The sequence below is a fragment of the Barbus barbus genome, assembly GCF_936440315.1.
Source record: "Barbus barbus genome assembly, chromosome: 9".
Classification (NCBI taxonomy): Eukaryota; Metazoa; Chordata; class Actinopteri; order Cypriniformes; family Cyprinidae; genus Barbus; species Barbus barbus.
This window is the reverse complement of record NC_136737.1, coordinates 10766979-10789515: the sequence shown is the minus strand read 5'-3', so window position 1 is coordinate 10789515 and position 22537 is coordinate 10766979. Positions and strand designations below refer to the sequence as shown.

General features: G+C 39.8%; 1 protein-coding gene across 1 annotated transcript in view; it reads left to right on the top strand.

Annotated features, from left to right (window-relative positions):
* LOC306874994 (stonustoxin subunit beta-like) overlaps positions 1 to 19149 on the top strand; it is a 45898-nt gene extending 26749 nt beyond the window's left edge. Inside the window, exons 3-4 of the mRNA XM_079425344.1 lie at positions 3265 to 3417; positions 17927 to 19149. Of these exons, the coding sequence (XP_079281470.1) occupies positions 3265 to 3417; positions 17927 to 18345 (572 nt within the window). The 3' untranslated portion in view covers positions 18346 to 19149. The remainder of the gene's footprint in view (positions 1 to 3264; positions 3418 to 17926) is intronic.
* Positions 19150 to 22537: the final 3388 nt, after the last annotated feature.

Here is a 22537-nt window from a genome sequence, read left to right as displayed (position 1 = left end):
TCATTTAGTGTCATCATTAGTTCATTGAGTTCCAGGTGTGTGTTTTATTATCTAATTTTCTCCTAGTACTTAAGCCCTGTGTTTCCCTGCCTCTGTGTCCGGTCTGATCATCTTGATGTGGTTTTCTGTGTCTCCTGCAATCCCTGAGTTTTGTTAATAAAGTTTGAGTTTTTGAAGAAGCTCCTCGCCTCCTCATTCCCTACTGTGTAGTGTGACATATATAAGGTCCATCAATATTATCACCAGCTTCGTGTTTTTCAGTAGCTAATTAATGGCGAATTCTCCAGGCAAACACCATAATCTTAATACTAGGAATTGTGCAATTGGGAATTTAGTGAGAGGATTAAAGTTTGTTAACTTGAACACGTGCTTTCGCAGCGGGGTTAAGCTTGTGTTCGATTTTCCTCACACATTCAGGAATAAACGGCAATAACTCCAATACGATACGGGCAATACGATTTGCCCTAAAAATTCTAAAACAGTATTACCGCCAAAAGGGCAAAGCTGAAACATAATTTCACTTGATACAATAGGCACTGACCTGCACAATCTGTTGTAACGTGCATTAATCTGGGAGAGATCACTCTTGGCGAACTGTAAGGGACCGTGGGGTAAGTGCAAGTTTTTCGCATATTGATGCCTGATTCGGAAGTTAACATTCCTTCTTGCATTGCTATATTATTTATATGGACTCCATGAGTTATGTGACTGAATAAGAACAAGTTCAGATGGGATCTTCACTCCCCACATGAAGAAGGATTAAGAGATCAAGCATCCACATCCCAGCTGGCTATGTTTCATTCTCATTCATCCCTGAAGGTCGTCAGAAAGCTAAGCTAAATTCCTTTTTAATGCTCTCAGATTATTGGCAACATGCTTGCTAAGGCTATCTGTATTGCTTAGACTTATTTAGTTGTTTTCAATGAAGTGCTTGTGCTAAACTTATGTGATCATACTGACAATGTGCCTTACTTTCTGGTTGTTGGAAGCATGCTTGTTCCTAAGCTGTCTGGTTTTTATTGGGAACACACTTGTTCCTAAGATGTCTGGTTTTTATTGGGAATGTGCTTGTTCCTAAACTATCTAGTTGTTATTGAGAGCACGCTTGTTCCTAAGCTGTCTGGTTGTTATTGGGAACACGCTTGTTGCTAAGCTGTCTGGTCATTATTGGGAGCACACTTGCACTTAAGGCTATCTGGTTGTAAGTGCGAACATGTTGCTCAGGTTTGCAACGTTTCAGGTATTGGCAGCATACTTGGGGGTATGGCATATGGTTTTGTTTTGGGGGCTTATTGCTGCTCTCCCTGCTCTTATCCATGCTAGGCTGCATGGATGCGCAGGGAGTTTTGCTCACAACAGAACCATACCACCAATCCAAACTGTATACTAATTGTCAGTCATCTTTGATTATAGTGGTCCTGACAGAACTCTTCCGTCAGTGTCAGTACTGGCAGGTCACGTTAGTCAAGCTTGACTCTCAGCTGATCCACATCTACCTATAGGGATGCAACAACTATCACATCTTTCATACATTTGGTCCATTAGTATTATCACCAGCCTCACGTTGCTCAATAGCTAATTACCCTCATCCATCCCCAACTCCTCCTCTTGTCAGTCAGCATTCAGCCTTCTGATTCTGCTTTTAATCAGACTAATTTCTAAAATGTTACATTAAATTATTGAACTTTAATGATATCTGCAATGCATTTATGTTGGTTCTGTTCTGTTTACCCTGGGGGGTTATTGTAAGTACTTTATAAGCAACTGTAATTAAATGACCCAAAAATGAACAGTAATCCCTTACTTTACCTTTTCAATGGATAAGTAATTTAATTACAGTAGTTACTTAGTAACGCGTTACACCCAATTACTTAGTAACGCGTGTACACCCTTACGCGTTTGTTTTCCTCCCAATGTGCTCCCATTGACCTAGTTTTCCCTCATGTGTGACATGCCCATATTTGGTTTTCTTCCTGTTCCTGCTCCTAATGTGTTCATTGATTCCAGGTGTGTCTTGTCAGTTTCCCTCGTTTAGTCATGTATTTAAAGTGTTGTCTGCCCCATGTTTCCTTGTTGGGTCTTGTATGTCAAGTTGTGCTACGTATGTCTCCACCCTGTGTTACTCTTGGTTTGTTTACTAAAGACTGTTGATTGTGAGAATTCTCCTGTTTCTCCGCGTTCCTTGCTCCTTCGCTCCAATGCAGTAGCAGCATCGTGACAGGTATTTAGTATACTTTTGCAATTGCACTGATGTACTACTGAAGTAAAAATATAGTTTTAAATTCAAATTATTTATTAAAATACTTTTAGTCTGCATTTACATTGCTTTATGAACATCTTAATGAACACCTACATTTAGACAAATTAAGCTATACTTGTCACCCATTTGAAAATGAATCCCTCATTTATATGAGGGGTAAGGGATATGCCACCCCTAGGGTTGTGCTGATAGACTACAGTATTATGTGATATTGCCTGTTGCTGATGCCTTTGACAATAGCAAGATGATGATTATTATTATTTTTACTATCCATCAAAAATAGTCTAGGCGCATCTTTAGCAATGCGGTGTGGAGAGCCACCTCTGGGACGCTTCAGAAACTTGCTGACTTAATTATTGTAGAGTGTAGATAGCTTCACTGATTATAATTGGAGTCTTTTTTTTAAGTGCATGAACTCGCACTACACTGAAGTCAGTGATGATGTTATTTGGTAATTTAAATGTTCCTTGCTCATTTTCTGTAGCTGCTTTTTGAGTAACTGAGGAAATATAAGCATTATAATTAGCAATTTACAATGTTTCTATTAAATTGTCATGTTAAATACAAATTCAGTCATATTAGAAACATTAGGCCGGTTTTTAGCCTTATGCTGGTGTTAGTTCACTTTCATGAGACTAAGTAGATAATTAAATAAATTAGCACAATAATCTCATGTATAGGCAATCTCACATCTAAGCTGTTCGCCAGTCACAACGCACTGGGACAGCTAACCATTCACAACACATTTCGTTTTTCGGAAGGCGGGCCTTCATCAAATCCGGAACTAATCGAGCCGTTTGTGCCAGGCTGGGGAGAGAAGTATTGTAATAATGTAAATTATGTGAAAAATAATGCGTGTTTCGAACCACCAAGCATGAGAGCATGTTCTAGTACACCCCAAAACAAAATCAAGACTTTGTAAAAGAGCATAATAGAACCCCTTTAAGTGTGTGAATCAATGAAAGCATTAATTTGATAACTGATTTATTTTTCATTTTTGGTAGATCTGCTCTTCCAACCACACAGCAATTGTCCTCCAACCACGCAGGAATTCTCCTACAGTTCAACTCCTCCCACAACAGTTTATGAAAAAGTCGAAAACATTACTGATCCAGAAGAATGCAGAAGAAAACAGGAAGATACTGCACAACAAATAGGTTGGTGTATATTCTTAATTCTTCAATAAGGTTATAAAACTTCAAGCAGTTGATCAGATTTAGTGGTTCCAGTTAGAAAATCATAAAAGCTGTGAAGTAACAGTAAAAGTCAGCATGAACTCAAAATGGACTTTATTTACTTTACTATCGCACATTGCTAGTCTTGATGTAAACAATCCGTGCAAGTTAATCTGCTGAAAAAAAAAAAAAGTTTGTTTTGGTAATCTTTATTCAAAAACTGAACATTTACTTCCGCTCTGGAATGGCATTCCTTTTTTGATGACGTCAGTTTGACGGCTTGGGCAGAATATCCTTAAACACACCCCTCCAACCGTTAGTTTGCTATGAGTGAGAGACAGAGGAGGAGAACTAAAATAAAACCCTGCCCTCTGCTCAATATTCCGTTTCTGCTGGAAATATGCCTCTACACTGAAATAAAGTCAGCAGCAACTTCCGGTTCATGCAGACTTTAAAGCTGCAGTACAGAAAAAAATGTGAAGTTACAAGTTTCAGTGATTCGTTGTTTTGATTGCATTGAGTTGAGGCTCAGCTATTCAACATGGATTAAAATGAAAAAAAGATTAAATTGAAGTGCAGACAAACAAAAATCAAAATGAAAGACCAAAATATAACAGAAAATTATTAGCAATTACAACCATTTTTATACACAGTCCCCCCATTTTCAGGGGCTCAAATATAATTGGACAAATAAATATAATCATAAATAAAATTTTATGATTATACATTTACATTTATACATTATACATTTACATATACATTTTGTATATTTTGTTGAGAATCCTTTGCAGGCAATGACTGCCTTAAGTCTGGAACTCATGGACATCACCAGAGACTTGATTTCCTCATTTGTGATGCTTTGCCAGGCCTTTAATGCAGCTGTTCAGTTCAGTTGTTGTTTGTTTGTGGGTCTTTCTGCCTTTAGTTTTGTCTTGAACAAATGAAATGCATGCTTGATTGGGTTGAGATCAGAAGATTGACTTGGCCATTGCAGAATATTCCACTTTTTTACTTTCAAAACTCCTGGGTTGCTTTTGCTGTATGTTTTGTGTCATCGTCCATTTGTACTATGAAGCTCCGCCCAGTCAACTTTGCTCCATTTGATTGAATCTGTGCAGAAAATATATCCCTATACACTTCAGAATTCTTCCGGTTGCTTCTGTCTTCTGTTACGTCATCAATAAACACCAGTAACCCAGTGGCACTGGAATCCATGCATGCTCATGCCATCACACTGCTCCACCATGTTTTACAGATGATGTTGTATGCTTTGGTTCATGAGCTGTTCCAAGCCTTCTCCATAATTGTTTTCCTCCCGTCAATATTTTACTTGTTGATTTTAAAAGGGATAGTTCACCCAAAAATGAAACTTCTGTCATTACTCACCCTCATGTCATTCCAAACCTGTAAGACCTTCGTTCATCTTCGGAACACAAATTAAGATATTTTTGATGCATTCTGAGAGCTCTCTAACCCTCCCATAGGCAGCAAGGATTACACGATCAAGACTCAGAAACATAGCAAGGAGATCGCTAAAATAATCCATGTGATATCAGTGGTTCAATCGTAATTTTATTAATTTTCGTAATTTGTAGTTTTAAGACTTCGTCTCCTCCGCATCAGCCTGGCACCATTTTGGAGAGCATCACATACGTAAACAAGGTATGCTGTTCTGTGTCAGCATGCAAATTCTCTGTTTACGTTGTTTCCGCTTTGATCTGAACATAAAAAAATGTATCCATGCACATACGTTGCATATGTTGTTTACGGATGTGATGCTCTCCAAAATAGTGCTATAGGGTGACGCAGAGGAGATGAATTGTTGAAAAATATTGTTATTTTTGTTTTCTTTGCACAAAAAATGTATTCTCATAGCTTTGTAAAATTAAGTTTGAACCACTGATGTCACAGATTATTTGAACAATCTCCTTGCTACGTTTCTGAGCCTTGATCATGTAAGGATCCTTGCTATTTATGGGAGGGCAGGGAGCTCTCAAGATGCATCAAAAACATATTAATTTGTGTTCCGAAGATGAATGAAGGTATTATGGGTTTGGAACGACATGAGGGTGAGTAATTAATGACAGAATTTTCATTTTTGGGTGAACTATCCCTTTAATTTCAGCAGTCCAAAAAATGTTTTCCAGAAGTGGTCTTGCATTTTTAGATGTTTTTTGGCAAAGTCTAATCTGGCCTTGTTTGCACCTTGTGGTGAACCCCCTGTATTTACTCTTGAGAAGTCTTCTCTTGATTGTAGACTTTGACAGTGATACACCATCCTCTTGGAGAGTGTTCTTAACTTGGCTGGATGTTGTGATAGGGTTATTCTTTACCATGGCGAGGATTCTCCGATCATAATTATGAATATTATCCGAATATTATAGACAAAAGAATAATGATTAGCAGCAGTTCAGAGTCAAGTATCATGTTTGCAAGAACCATTCCATTTCCATAATCAGTCCTTTAAGTGGGAATGGCTCATAGTCTGAAAACTTAAGCATGATGTGGAAAAAAATATTGGAGTAATCCCAATAACACAAACCTGTTTGTTACTTTATTTGATTAAACTGGATAAATTATTACACCTTTTTATATTTTGTGTTGTCATGATTTGATAAAAACAAAGGTTTATTCATTTATTGTATACTTTTTAAATGAACTTATTGAAATAACAGTAGCAGCAGCAGTATGGTGTAACATTTATTTGTAACGCATGTATTTTGTATATGCATAATTTCATAATTAAATAGCCCATGTCACAGACCATTCTTAAGATTCACATTCGAGAGGGTGGCTTACCAATATTCAGTCTTACAGTCTGTTCCATCCTGAAGTTCCATGATACTGAGCTGCTCAAAATGACCAACCTTCGGCTTCTTTTGCTGAAGACAGCCTTCCTCCTGGCTTTGGCTATGGTCAAGTGAGTGAGCAACTTGCAGGCTCCTTCAGTGTATGCATCCTGCCTCGAGCTTGGCCCTAATGACAGTAAAGCTGCCCTTAGTTTGAGAATAGGATATGTGCTTAAGGTGTTTTCAGCCCCTTTCAGGACACAAATTATAACTCTCTCTGCTCTTCCTGCCTTCCTTGGTAACTAACTCAATGCTCATTCCCATTATCTCAGGGAACCAGGATTACATTACTAACCAGTATTGTTTTCTTTTACTTTTTTTTTCAAATTATAGGTGGTTTGAGAAACATTCATACTGATTGCAAACATCACAAGGTCTGAATAAATATTTGAACAATATCACTTTGATATTTAGATATGTTTTTTAAATTTTGAAGATGTAAAATATAGTTGATCAAACAATAATAATTCTAACTACGAAACCTGTGTCTGTAATGTTTTAAAACAATAATTGGATAATAAATGTATCAAATTCAAATGATTGCATCAAAATATTTATATTTTCTACTGTTTTCTCAAGGTTTCACATGTCCTTTTCCTTTCACATTCTTTTTCTTTTAAGAGTTTCTTAATTTTTTACTAAACATTTTAACTTTTAATTGTAGACATGATAGAAGAGAACAAGGAGGTTAAGGAACTGATTGAAGAGGGGGAGAACCATCATGTCAAAACTGAAGAAACATCCTGGAGTTTCTCATTGAAAAGAAGAGATGAAATATGGCCTCAATGTGAAAAGAGTGTCTCGTGCAAGCAAAATCCTGATATTCACATAAAAAGTCATCTTGAAGAGAAGCTGTACACATGTGATCAGTGTGAAAAGACTTTCACAAATAAAGGAAGCCTTACAAAACACATGAATATCCACACTGGGGAGAGGCCGTACACATGTGGTCAGTGTGGAAAGAGCTTCAGACAAAAAGAAAACCGTGATGCACACTTAAAAACCCACACTGGAGAGAAGCAATGGACATGTGATCAGTGTGGGAAGACTTTCAAACATAAAGGAACCTTTAATAGACACATGAACATGCACACTGGAGAGAAGCCGCACACATGCAATCAATGTGGGAAGAGTTTCAGACTTGAGCAACCTCTTAAGGAGCACATGAGGATCCACACTGGAGAGAAGCCATACACATGTGGTCAGTGCGGGAAGAGCTTCAGACAAAACGTTTTTCTTAAAAAACACATGGATATTCACACTGGGGAGAAGCCATACATATGCGGTCAGTGTGGAAAGAGCTTCAGACAAAAAGCTACCCTTAACAAACACACAAGTATCCACACTGGAGAGAAGCCGTACACATGTGATCAGTGTGGGAAGAGTTTCAGACGAAAAGAAAACCGTAATGCACACCTAAAAACCCACACTGGAGAGAAGCTATACACATGTGATCAGTGTGGGAAGAGTTTCACACAAAAAACAGCCCTTAATGTACACATGAGGATCCACACTGGAGCGAAGCCATACACATGTGATCAATGTGGGAAGAGTTTCACACAAAAAGGATCCCTTAATTTACACATGAGGATCCACACTGGAGAGAAGCCACACACATGTGATCAATGTGGGAAGAGTTTCACACAAAAAGGATCCCTTAATGAACACATGAGGATCCATGCTGGGGAAAAGCCGTACACATGTGGTCAGTGTGGGAAGAGCTTCAAACTAAAATCTACTCTTAACAAACACACAACGATCCACACTGGAGAAAAGCCATACACATGTGATCAGTGTGGGAAGAGTTTCAGCCGAAAAGAATACCGTGATGCACACCTAAAAACCCACACTGGAGAGAAGCCATACACATGTGATCAGTGTGGGAAGAGTTTCACACAAAAAAGAGCCCTTAATGTACACATGAGGATCCACACTGGAGAGAAGCCGTACACATGTGATCAGTGTGGGAAGAGTTTTAGAAAATATAGTGGTTTTAAAAAACATCTGCTTACTCATTCTAAAGAAAGATTAGAAAACTGTGACCAAAGCAGTACACAATCTTTTAGGGCAGATTTCCTGCAGGACCACCTGAAAGTTCATACAAGGGAGAAGCCTTACATATGTTATTTATGTGGAAAGAGTTTTAGCCAGATGGTTGCATTAAAGATACACCAGAAAAGACACAGTGGTGTAAAGGATCATGCTTGCTCAAAGTGTAGGAAGACTTTCTTTACATATTGTGCACTGAAAGTGCACCAGACAGTTCACACTACAGAAACACCTTACAAGTGTTCACACTGTGACAAGAGATTCAAACGGTCAACACATCTACAAATACATGAGAAGATCCACAACGGAAAGCAGCTGTATCACTGCCATTCATGTGGGAAGAGATTCACTAAATTATGTTCTCTAATCTCTCATAAATTACATGTCTGCATGTCTGAAATTACAGTAACTAGTTCAAGTTCTGATCCTGTACTTCCAGGAGTGATGGTTAATATTGATTAATCAGAGATTATTAGAATGATTAATCAACTAATTTTTTAATATTTCACAGATTAATAAATAACTTTCATTTATTATTCTGCTTTTGGAGTTGTTGAATGTTGAATTGCACCCATTCTAACTAATAAATAAAACAAGGTCACTTCAGTTTTTGAAAATGCCTTTTTAACCCTCTGGGGCCCGCCGTATCGCCGGCGATACGAACTCGGTTTTTTTACGATAAGTGCAAAAGACACTAAAAGTACTCTGTTGATTTTGGTCACACAAATAAGTGTTATACATCAATCGAAACTGTTAAGTGTCTACTTTTTTTTGAGTACACTCACGATTACAACAAAACTTTGTGGTTTTGGAAAAAAAAAGAAAACCAACAGGATGCGCTCTCTGTCTTCTCCGTCTCCGCGATATGTTTATAGTAACGGGTCACTAAAATGAAGTGTAACTCAGCGAATACTCAACACAGAAACATGAGAGTTATATCTATAGAAAGCCTGAAGTGTCTGCTTTCAAATGAAGTAAGTGTTATCGAAAACAAATGTTCTGTGATAAAGTAATCAGTATGAAACCGACACCATGTTCAGTCTGTCCAGTCTAACTCATTATTTCTAATGAGATCCCGCCCCCTCGTGTTCACATGCAAATAACCACGTGACGCGCGCGCGCGCTTGGAGACGCCCAACAACAAACAGTCACGAGACTCTGTTGCTGCTCGTTTCTGGAAGGAGACGCGCTGAGTAAAGGCTGGATTTACCTCAGAAGAAGTGCAAGACTTCATACAGAAGATCGATCTGAGTAAGTAAATGCTTCTTTTTTGCATTAGTTAGCGTGTTATTGTGACAAACTTGAACGCGTTTAGTTAGGTTTTTCCCAACCGACAACATGATGAATGCTACGCATCTAAGAATGAATATTTGAATATTTAATGTTCACAAATAGATTTAATAGCGTGCTAAACAATAACAATTAGTTTCTCAGATATAAAATATCCTTTTTTATGGTACAAAGTACATGCTTTTGTGGTTCACAGCATACTTGAGTCTAGTGCTGCAGAATCATAACAGCTAACGTTACTATAAAATCATGCATACTAGACTATATGACTACAAAATCATAGTTGTTTTTTCCCAAACTGTAATTCCACACTACAGTGTTTGAATATGATGGACAATTTATTGTATTTAAATTTCTTATGGCAGGATGATGTTTTAATGCTCTATATAAAACAATAAAAGTAATATGAGAGTACATTGTAACATGATGAATGCTACGAGTCTAAGTATGTTTACAACATGTTTATTATTAATAGCCTACTCTGTTCAAAATAGATTATAATAGCATGCTAAACAATAATAGTTTCTCCGATATAAAATATAATTTTTTATAGTACAAAGTGCATCCTTTTGTGGTTCACAGCATACTTGAGTCTAGTGCTGCAGAATCATAACAGCTGCTATAAAATCATGCATACTAAGCTATATGACTACACAATCATAGTTGTTTTTTCCCCAAACTGTTGTTTTCATGCTCTATATAAAACAATAAAAGTAATATGAGAGTACATTGTAACATGATGAATACTACGAGTCTGTTTAGAACATGTTTATTATTAATTGCCTACTCTGTTCAAAATTAGATTTTAATAACATACTAAACAATAATAATTAGTTTCTCAGATAGTAAATGTCTTTTTTTGTGTATGATAGTACAAAGCATGCATGAGTCTATGCTCACAAATGTTTTTTTTTTTTGGTTGTTTGTATTTTTTTGGATCAGGTACCTGAACCACAGATGAATCCTGATGACTTTCTTCAAGATGTTTTCCTCTGAGAGCGCCGTACCAACATCAGATGTCAACTACACTGATATTCTATGGTAAAACAAGATCCTTGGCTACTGATTGTGTTTTTTTCTTCTTGAATCCATGGAAATAAGTAAATATCAGGTATTTGTTTCACTTGTTGAACAGAATCTGTTACAGGAATGACTCAAAGTCTGTTCACATCTCTGTGGTTAGATCAGTGTGCACAATAATGTGTCTTTGACCTTCATTATGTATGTTTTGATTATACTGTGTTGTAAATAAAATACAAATCATTTAAAAAACCCATTTTTTCAGTCTCCTCACACTCTCTTACCTGCCTCAGTCACAGTCACACTGATGGGCCATTAGCAGCTTTAGGGGAGGGCCCTTTGTCTCTCAGGTGAGAACCACTTAATATTCAAGACCATTTCCACTCCCTCGCATATTGGCTTTAGATCACAAAACATGTCTTTAAAAATTTAAATCAATATATTGTTTTCTGTGAATGAGTAAGCAGAATGATTTTCACATAATTGTGAAGTAAATATTCTAGCTTACAAGACTGATTACTCAAAAGTCTTATTCAGGACGATTTAGTGTGGCTTTTATGGCCTTATTTCAGCTACATTATTTTCCCCAAAACTTACTAACCACGCATAATGTTTTTTTTCTAAGAAATGCAGACATGTACATCCATCTTGGTCACATATTATTGTAGCACAGTTTGTGCTGAATACAAAAAAAATTACATGTTGGTCAATAGTATGATTTAAGAAGCTGAAATAAGCACAAATATCAGGGCATGTCAACACATCTCAAGGGCCCCAAAATGACCTCAGACCCCAGAGGGTTAATAAACTTTGTATAAACTGAATTATCCTCTTTCTGTCATCTTCAGAAGTTATCAATACACCAACATTGCTTAGAACTGAAACAACGACGAAAAACAAAGGTGTATTTCACAACAAATAGGAGGTTAAAATATTAATCTACAAACTATCATTATTAAGTAAGTGCTGTGGCTGGCAAGCTTGAGAACACTGAGGTTTGCGGGCTTGAGAGCATAGGCTGAGGATCCTCCACACTGGTGTTGTGGCAAATTTTAACTTAACCTCATCAGGCAAGAGACAAACTCACACTTAGTCTTTGTGGTAAAGCGAGCACCACCAGCTCGCTTGGGGGGACGTAACAAGTGTCCGTAAAGATGTTAAAAAATGATGGCTCACCCGCAACAGCACTTTTGTGCACAGTGTAATTTATTTACAGTGCCAAAAATGTACAGTCCTCAGTGAAGTATTTACGGGTGCATAATAAAGCAAAACCCAAAAGTAACAAAGAAACATCAAAAGAGGAAAATAAACAGGACAAATCCAATATCTGTATATACAGGTAACACGTATCCACAATATACAAGGTTGGGGGGGTGGTTCGCTTGAGGCACCGCTATTGCCCTCTCGTTACGACTTGGTAAAACAAGTGCCCTCTTTAACTCCAGTCCCCCCCCCCTTTTATAAGACAGGCTCCTCCCCATTCTAGGACCATTCCAATGACAGGTAAATATTATAGTTTAAAACCCAAGTACTTCATATACTTTCCATAATTATGCCCATCATTCAACAACAACTCATACTCTCCACGTATAATTCATAAATAAAAATAATCTTCATCAATTAATCCAGTTAACCCTTAATTTCGACATATCGACATACACAACCCCCCTCCCCCCCTAATGCCAAACAGTGGTTTCGCCCAACTCCGCCTGCTGTGCGCCGGCGCGGCACAGTCAGTGCCGTCATAACTGCTCGCCGCCCGTTCGCTCTGTTTGGCCGGACTACCATGCACTCACGCAAACAAACACATAACAAAGACGAAACCTCATACAAAATGCCGTGTGTATGCGTGACATGCCCAGAAATGCATAAACTGATGGAAAGGGGGGAAAATGTTCAACCTGTCCATGTGTCGTCGGATCGCGTGTGCACCCGCTTCTCCGACAACAGAAACAGCGGGAAGGGATGAAAGTGGAGAGTGAATGAGGTATGTGTGTGTGTGTATGCCAGTGCCGCTTCCCCAGCAGTGACAATTATGTTGCCCTTGTCACATCACCTCCCTCCCCTCCATGCCGCGTACTGACCGGGAACCTGGACAGGTAGTCGGCGACTACATTCAGACTGCCAGGTCGATGCCGTACCTTGAAGTGGTAAGGTTGAAGGGCCAAATACCACCTTGTGATTCTGGCATTGTGATCTTTCATTGAATGAATCCACGTCAGAGCTCGATGGTCAGTCTCAAGGTCAAAGTCTCGTCCAAGGAGGTAGTAACGTAAACTATCAAGGGCCCACTTGATGGCGAGACACTCTTTTTCTATAGCTGAGTATCCGGTTTCTCTCTGTAACAGCTTGCGGCTAAGGAAGATGACTGGTTTCTCCTCTCCTTCACTTCCCTGAGCAAGGACTGCCCCAATCCCTGTCACAGAAGCATCCACCTGCACCAGAAATCGCTGGAAGAAGTTTGGACTTTGCAGGACTGGGCTGGAACACATCTTTTCTTTCAGCGTATTGAACGCGGCTTCACAGTCTCCAGTCCACGGAATTGGATTACCGTCTTGCTCAATAGGTTAGTCAGGGGTACTGCAATGGAGGCAAAATTTGGTGTAAACCTCCTGTACCAGCCCACCAAGCCCAAGAAAGACCTCACTTCCTTCTTTGACTTGGGTCTTGAGCTCCGCAGGACTGCCTCCACCTTATCCACTTGCGGTCGCAGCTGGCCGTTGCCTAGATAGTACCCAAGGTAACTGGCTTCTTGTCGTGCCCACTCACATTTGGCAACGTTCAAGGTCAACCCTGCTGCTTGGATCTTTTCTAAGATCTGCTGCACATGTTGCAGGTGTTCTGCCCAGGAGTTGCTGTGGATTACAACATCATCAAGGTAGGCGGCAGACCATTCCTCACAACCCTGGAGGACTTGATCCATCAATCTTTGGAAGGTGGCAGGTGCCCCATGCAGGCCAAAGGGAAGGACGGTAAATTGGTATAGGCCCAGCGGAGTTCGGAACGCCGTGTATGGTCTAGAGGCTGGACCGAGGGGTACCTGCCAGTAACCCTTACACAGGTCCAGGGTGGTGATAAATTTGGCTTGTCCTATTTTCTCCAACAAGTCATCCACCCGAGGCATCGGGTAAGCATCAAACTTCGATTGTGCATTCAGCTTACGGAAGTCGATGCAGACTCGAAGTGTCCCATCCTTCTTTGGGACAATATCCAAGGGACTGCTCCATTCACTTGTAGAGGGCTCTATTACTCCCAGTTCCTTCATCATCTTGATCTCCTCCCTTAGAGGTTCCACCAGCCTCTCAGGAACCCGATAAGGACGCTGTCTCATTGGTGTTGGGTCCGTCAGGTGTATTGTGTGCTGAACCAACTCAGTCCGCCCAGGCCTCTTTCATCCTCCACATCCTCCACCTTCTGCACCAGAAGTGATGCTTCGCTTGCCTTACCGGGTAGTTCCTTCCACTGCCTCAGTAGGTTAACATGGTAAGTCTGTTTGGCTTTCCCCTTATCAGGGTGGTGGACCTCATAGGTAACTGGCCCCATCTTCCGGACCACCGTATATGGTCCTTGCCACTTGGCCAGCAGTTTGTTTGATGATGTTGGTAACAGGAGTAACACCTTCTGTCCTGGCTGGAACTGTCGCAGTCTTGCATGTTCGTCATACCATTGCTTCTGAGCTTGTTGTGCCTCTTGCAGGTTTTCCCTCGCCTGTTCCCGATACTGCTCGAGCCGTTCCCTCATCTCCAGCACGTACTGTACTATGCCTTTCTCCTCGGTTCTGGAGACAGGATCCTCCTAGCTCTTTCTAAGCAGGTCCAACGGTCCTTGTACCTGCCAGCCATAAAGGAGCTTGAATGGCGAGAAACCGGTAGAGGCCTGAGGTACTTCCCTATATGCGAAGAACACAAACGGTAGCCACCTGTCCCAGTCACGCCCTGTGTCTGCAACAAACTTCCGTAGCATGTTCTTCAGGGTCTGATTGAACCTCTCCACCAGGCCATCTGTTTGTGGGTGGTAAGGACTCGTCCTGATGACGGTGATGCCTAGCTGTTGATTTAGTTGTCTCATTAGCCGCGAGGTGAAGTTGGTTCCCTGGTCCGTCAGGATCTCCTCTGGTGTACCTACTCTGGAAAAGAGTTGGACAAGGGCAAAAATTATTTTGGGCATGGTGATGGTTCGAAGTGGGAAGGCTTCCGGATATCTTGTAGCGTAATCACTGATCACCAGGATGTACTGATGTCCCGCACTACTTTTCTCCAAAGGCCCCACAATGTCCATAGCGATGCGTCTGAAAGGAGCAGAGATGACAGGGAGAGGTTGCAAGGGAGCTCTGCCCCGCTGGGACACAACACATGATACAAATGATGTCGCATCATTTGCTTGCAAGTACAACACTCCATTTGTCACAACATACCTTTCCTTGCACAGATTGGACACATTATCACACTCAGCCTTCTTAAACAGTGGTTTTAAAGACTCATCCCCTCTTTGCAGTTTTGAGATATTCTCTGGGATCCTCCAGCCACTAGCATCAAGACCTTCCACAGACGTCTCAGAGGCTGGGGTACCCAGGTACTTTTCTAGCCGCCGCTGTCGGCGTGACTACAGAGTCTTTTGCACTTTCCTCGTCTCTGGGAACATAACAGAATCCAGTCAGTTTTGCTTTGCGCGCAGGACACACTGATGCTTTGTGCCCTGGCTGTTGGCAATAAAAGCAAATGATTCCTTTGCCTACTGTTGACTTTAGCCCCTGTCCACTGTCTGTATGTTCTACCCGCCCCCTCTCAGTCACAACACCAGAGTTATCTGAAACAGAGCGTACAGTACCTATAGATGGTTGAGTGCGTGGACCTCCTCGGTGAGCATTTAGGTACTGTTGAGCCAGCTTTGATGCAGCCAGTCCTGTCGTCGGCTCATGCTCTCGCCCCCAGGTACGGGTATCATATGGGAGCACACGAAGAAGCTGCTCAAGAATGATGGTCTCACCGATCTCCTCCTTAGAGTGTTCCTCAGGTCGTACCCAGCGACGATACAGATTACTCAAGCGATGGTAGGTCTCTGTCGGTGATTCCCCAGCTGGAACAGTGGTTGCTCGGAAGCGCTGGCGGTAAGTTTCCGGTGAGATGTTAAACTTCTCTAGCAGTGCTTCCTTTAAATCAGCATTTTCATAAGAGGAATGTATTGAAGCTTGAAATGTTTTAATGTTTCTGTTTAACTGTATTACATTCAGCATGCTGTAAATAAAGCGGTTAAATAAGCTCGTAGTAGGTTATTATTTCAATTAATTCCGTGTTAACAAACAGTGCGTACTTCAGTGGTTCTTTGTGCGATTTCATAATAAAAGCGTCTAAATTGTTAACAGACTATTACCTTTTAATGATTCTGAGAAGCATTTGTGGCACCTTATACTTTTGTTGCAGACATCCTTATGACAAGTAATTTTCAGTCTAATATAGGTCAAATTCATAAAGAAAAATCTCTGTAAGTGTCTTGCGTTAATCAGAGGATTGTTTGACTGCTTCTAATTATTTCCATCTAAAAACTTATTTGTTAACATACGATTTTGCTTTAAAATTTAGCATACTCAGATTTGTGTGTGTGTGTTTTCTTTATCTAATTTAGGTCCAATTCATAAAGAAAAATCTCTGTAAGTGCCTCGCGTTACTCAGAGGTTCGTTTGTCTGCTTCTAATCCTTGCTCTAGAGGATCATGGTTTTAGGTTTGAAAGATTAAAAACTTATTTGTTAAAACAAAAGTTATATCATTGTTTAATCATGCTACTTTTCATCACCTTGTAGAGATGGTCAGTGTGATTCTAAAAGTTTTTATTTATAAAAGGTTTGTATGAGACATCATAAAAGTCTAAATATTTAACTGTATGGTTGTTTATGTGTAGATGTGTTGAGTGTTTGTGTGCGTGTGTGTTTGCAGTGTTTGTGTTTGTGTTGAGGGTTGAAAAAAATATGAGTGAAAAAATAAATAACAAAACTAAGTAAAATGAACTAAATGAACGTTTTCCTACAGCGCAAACCATCTTATTAAAACAATCACCTTGACCCTCCCTATTTATTTAAGTTTGTTGTTATCGACTTCTTTATCTATCTCATCTCATCCTGAACGTCAGTTTGAAACCGCATTCGAATTGATTGTAAATTCATTATAAATACTCAATTTTCAACTTTACCTAACTTCACCAGATGTATCATAAAAAAGGTTCAATAGGGCACACATCCTTTGACCGGTCAGTGAACCTAACAGAGTTCACACGCGCAGGTGCACGTCATAAAATAGATGCGATGGAGATGCTTTGATCAGTGAACTTTAGGCAAAGTTCGCAGCACCAGAAGACCCGGCACGCTCACAGGTGCATGTTGTAAAACTTTAGAGGTTTAATTACGCACGTCTGTTTCAATTGATAGATAACACCGCAAGTGTTACGGCGAGAAAATCAAAGAGTAATCCTCTCTTTAAGATCACTGGGGTGGATGAAACAGATGGTCACTTAGACGGGTGGGGGTGTACAAAACAGGTGTCCAGTTATGGGAGGGGGGGTGTATTTTTATTAGGGTAATAAATAAATTTTTCGGACACTACGTGCCCTACATCCTCTCTTACAAACTCAGTCATGCTAAAAACATTAGGCTGCGTTTTGCCTTACGCTGAAGTTGGTTCACTTTCCGGCAATGAAACTAAGTAAATAAATAAATTAGCACAATAATATCATGTATCAGTGATCTCACAGGCTGATGATAGGACAATATGAAAATTGAGCATATCACCCAACACTAGTGTGCAGTGGAGTTTGTCGTAACACTCGCATGTACATGTATGAGCACAAATACACTGTATATACAGTCTGTCTGCACAACTGAAGAACGTTATACTTACTGGACTGACTTGAGCTCTAGAATCACACTATTGGCTTGTTAGAGCTGCTTTACAGCACAATCTCAATCGGTTACTGCTGCTTTGAAACAATCTGTATTGTAGAAAGTGGTATAGAAATGAGACTTGCATGATAAACCCCCAACTGCTTCTTTACACAACACTAGTCTGCACTGTTTTAGGCCTGACAGGGTTTTTCACAGAGTTTTGTTTGGGCTCCAGAAGTCTAGGACCAGCACTGCTAGTGAGATCTGAATCACTAGTCCCTCTTCAACAGCTTTCACTATAATAGTGAACACATTTGTGAAGAGTGAGGATAGTTTGGACTTTAGCTGTGATCACACACAGACATCTTCACTGTTGTGTAGTTCTTGATGTTTCTCTCTTGTTGCGTTCAGATGCCTGTGATCTCACACTGGATCCAAACACAGCAAACACTGGACTCCTTCTGTCTGATCAGAACAGGATGATCACAGGTGTGGAAGATCATCAGCCGTATCCTGATCATCCAGAGAGATTTGAGAAGGAACCTCAGGTTCTGAGTGTTGAGAGTCTGACTGGATGCTGTTACTGGGAGGCTGAATGGAAGAGACGTGCCGAAATATCAGTGTCATATACAGGCATCAACAGGAAAGGAGAGAGTGACTGTGAGTTTGGATTCAATGACAAATCCTGGAGTCTGAAGTGCTCTGATAACAGATTCTCTGTCTGTCACAATAAGAACAGCACTGATATACCTGCTGTCTGTTCATCCTCTAATAGAGCAGGAGTGTATGTGGACGTGTCGACCGGCACTGTCCTTCTACAGCGTCTCTGACACACACACACTCACACACTTACACACATTCAACACTACATTCACTGAACCTCTCTGTGCTGGATTCAGAGTTGATACTGATTCCTCAGTGTCTCTGTCACGGCACGGCGAAGAAGCGCCGCGAAAAGATGAGGTCAGGGTCCAAGTGCAGGGAAGTGCTCTTTAATTTAAACAAAAACAACAAGCCAACACGGCAAAAAACAAAACAGAAAAGGACTGGGATACAAAAACGGCAATGAGGTGCGTGTATCCCTGCCCAGAGCAGACACTAGAAACAAAAAACACATTCACAAATATCATGTAACGCAACCAGGCAGAGTGGTGGGAGAGGGGAGACTAAATAGTCCGTGGCAATTGGGAACAGCTGTGGGTGTAATGAGTGGGACAGGTGTGTGAGATGTGACAGGTGTATGTATTTACGTAGATGAGTCCGGGAGGAAGGGAGATGGTGACCTCTGGTGGCGACAGGGAAGAACTGCCGAGCCCGGACTCGTGACAGTCTCTGTGTGATATTAAACAATAGAGAGACTATTCATTCATTAATTAGTTTTTCATTGTCATCCAGAAGTTATAAATCTTGGTCAGACAAACATACTATTCTGAATCTTTAATAAAGAGATGCATAAGTTAGTTTTAATATTTATATTATAAACTGATTATTAAATGTAATAAATGTACATTTGTGACTCATTTAATCATGAAGTGGTTTCTGAATCTCTGATGTGAACTGATGACAGTATGAAAAATCATGAATGTGATTGAGATCAGCAGAATGAAACTCAGAATGAAACCCGTCTCCTGATCATCTGATTTATTTGTTTGCTTGATTTAACACTCAATTCACTAAATGAATTCTGTACAAACACTCACAGTATCGCTGCTGAACACAGTTGATCTCGCTGTAATTCCAGTCTTTCAGAGCTTCAATCTGCTGCTTGATCACTAGAAAATCATCAGCATCTCTTCTTCTGAAATGATTGTCTTTTCTGCTTTATTAGGTCTCCACGAGCACAACAGCTTTATATGACAGGACACTGATTCTTGAGAAGTGGGACAAAACGGTGCAAAATTGAAAAAAATAAAACCTTGTACACAGACAAATTAAACTACAATTATGTATCTTATAAGCTACTGAGCTATGAATGAATAAATAATGAATAGTAGTAATAGAAATATATACTTATAGCAACACATTATATAACAGCAAAACACACAACAATGTAAAAACAACACCAATAAAAAATGACAATTCAGGTCAAATATGAAGTTAACTGAGGCGCAACGGAACGACAAATGCTGATGACGATAAGTCCAGCGTGGTAACGGCAATCAAGCACAGCAGTTATACAGTATGTACTGCACACCAATCTCAGCACTAACAATAAATAAGCAGCAACATACTACTTCCCCAACAGACCACCACATAGAAAAAGACACTAGACACCACAGACTCATAGAACATCCATAGCATGGTGTTACAGACGTTAAAAGACTTGAGCCTCCACAGAAAATACAGCCTGTTCTGATCTTTCTTGAAAGGTGCAGTTGAATTTAATGTCCAGTCCAATTTGTTGTCTATACGGACTCACAAATATTTGTAATCTGCAAAAGGAGTAAAGGAGTGACAGGGGCAAGTCCACTACAAGTTCCTTTGTTTTCCTGACATTGAGCTGTAGGTGGTTTAGCTCACACCAGGTAACAAAGTTGTCCACTACCGTCTGATACTCTGAGGTATCACCACCCTGAATACATCCTACAACAACAGAGTCATCAGAATCAGAGAACTTCTGGAGATGGCATAATTCAGAGTTGTAAGTAAAATCAGATGTATACAGGGTGAAGAGGAAGGGATAACGAACTGTCCCCTGAGGAACACCGGTGCTGCAGATCACAGTATCGGACACACCATTCTGTATGCAGACGTATTGAGAGTGGCCAGTAAGGAAGTCCATTATCCAAGAGACCAGAGGAGTGTACACCTGCATGTTCTTCAACTTCTCCTCCAATAAAGTGGGCCTGGATCAACGGATCAAGGAAGGGTTTGACAAGGGGCCAAATGGATCAGAGAATCAGTCTCTCAAAAACTTTCATTAAGTTAGAGGACAGCGCTACTGACCTGTAGTCATTGGGGGCACAGGGCTGTGCTACTTTTGGTACCGGCACTAAACAAGATATTTTCCATAGCACTGGAACCCTCTCCAGATGTAGGCTCAGATTAAAGATATATTGTAACACACCACAAAGTTGCAGGGCACAGGCTTTCAGTATTCTTGGACTGATTCCATCAGGGCCCACAGCCTTTGTGGGGCTAAGCCTACTCAATTCCCTTCTTACTTGATCCTCTGAGATGATGATGGGTCCAGAGGAATCTGGCGTAGTAGCCACTATATTGGGGGTGGGGCTGGTGAGTGTGTAGAGAAGTTGTACGAGGAGAGCATTTGAGACTTCACATCAAATATATTAAAGAAAACATTAGCTTATTAGCATAGTCTGTATTGCCCTCCAACAACGATCAAGATCTTTTTAGCATTTCCAAACACATTCTCATATCAGCAAAGAGCAGGGGCGGTGCCAGAGAATCCTGAAAGCAGGTGCTGAGGGTGTGCCAGATCAATGAAAGGGGAGATGAGCAGTCAATAGTAAATATGTCCAAAACAGGTCATTATCATTATTATTATTTTTTTATATTAATAAAATTGCTAAATAGGCGCATTTCAAGTGTTTATGAGGAGTGTGGGAGTATTATCGCGCTTACTGTATGACATGGGGGCGCCCATGCGATCTTCATTTTTTGGATGTGCTTTCTGTCGTCTCATCCAGTCTCCGTGAAAGGAGAACATCACAACAATGTGATAGCTTGAAACATCTACTATTAAATGAACCAATTCAAATAAAATGTATGATGTAGTCCGTATGAAAAGGTGCATTTCTATATTAACCCGTGTAATCCCAAATGTTTCCTAGACATGAAAATATCCAAATGATGTGTCATTAGTAACCCTTTGAAATATTTATATATATATATATTTTTTTTTGGAAAGTGTGTGAAAAAGTTTTATGGTTTATCACAATTGTGAACACACACATTCACACAAGTTGAAGAAAGAAAGAGAAAGTGAGGAAAGGATGAGTTTAAGAGAATGAAAATGTGAAATAGTTTATAGCAATATGTGCAATTGCATAGACCTGGACAACCATCAATCACTTAACCCTCGCATTGAGTTTCTCAATGGGGCTAAAATTTATATTAAATGCACCAGTTAAGCTAAAATCTTTTGTACTTTTTGTTTGAGTTTGTACTTGCGTTGCCTTCGTGTTAAGCTGGGCATACACTGTGCGATTTCAGCAAGGTATCAACTCGCACTGTACGAGAAGATCACATGCGATGCAAAGCCAAAGCTCACGATTTATGTGTTCACACTATACGCGCGAAATACTCGGGTAGCGCTTGCGAGACACCATATATGGACGATAGCCAGAGATAACATATCACGATATCGCTGATATCGTGAGGACTTTGCATTTCCAATTAATGTATTAAATTATTATATTATTAAATTTATAGGTCTACAATTCATTCGCCCCAAAATAATTGTGCATTTACCGCACAACTGAGGCGCGGATAATAAAAGATTAATTTACATAACTCCTCACTGAAAATTATTTAAAACATTTGGATATATTAATAGGCCTATAATTACAATTCTCAATTAGTTAGATGATATTACAGATTCATCAGAGCCTTTATAAACTTTGGGAATTTATAAAACGATCATGAAAATAATTATTATCTTCTCTCTTTATTCAGTGTCGATTGCCATCTGATTGTTGTAAGTGAAACTCAAATTATTCTTTTCTCTCTTTTGCTTGTCTACAGCAGCTACATACACCACAAAGGCTCTTTTCAGAGCCATATCTCGAGATCAGTTAAAGCTACATCATGCAGGAAGTTACAGTCACTATGCAGCCACACTGTAAAAAAGAAAAAGTTAGTTCAACTCAAATTTTCAAGGCAACCGACTGCACAGAATTTTTGAGTTGAAGATATCAACTTAATTGTTTAAGTTTTGAAGAACTACAATTATTAAGTTGTGTCAGCTAAGTTTTTCAAGTTCTGACAACTAAGTTTTTTTAATTCAAGTTACTGGAACTTTCAAGTCTGTAAAAGCTTACTATTTTGAGTTCAGATTAA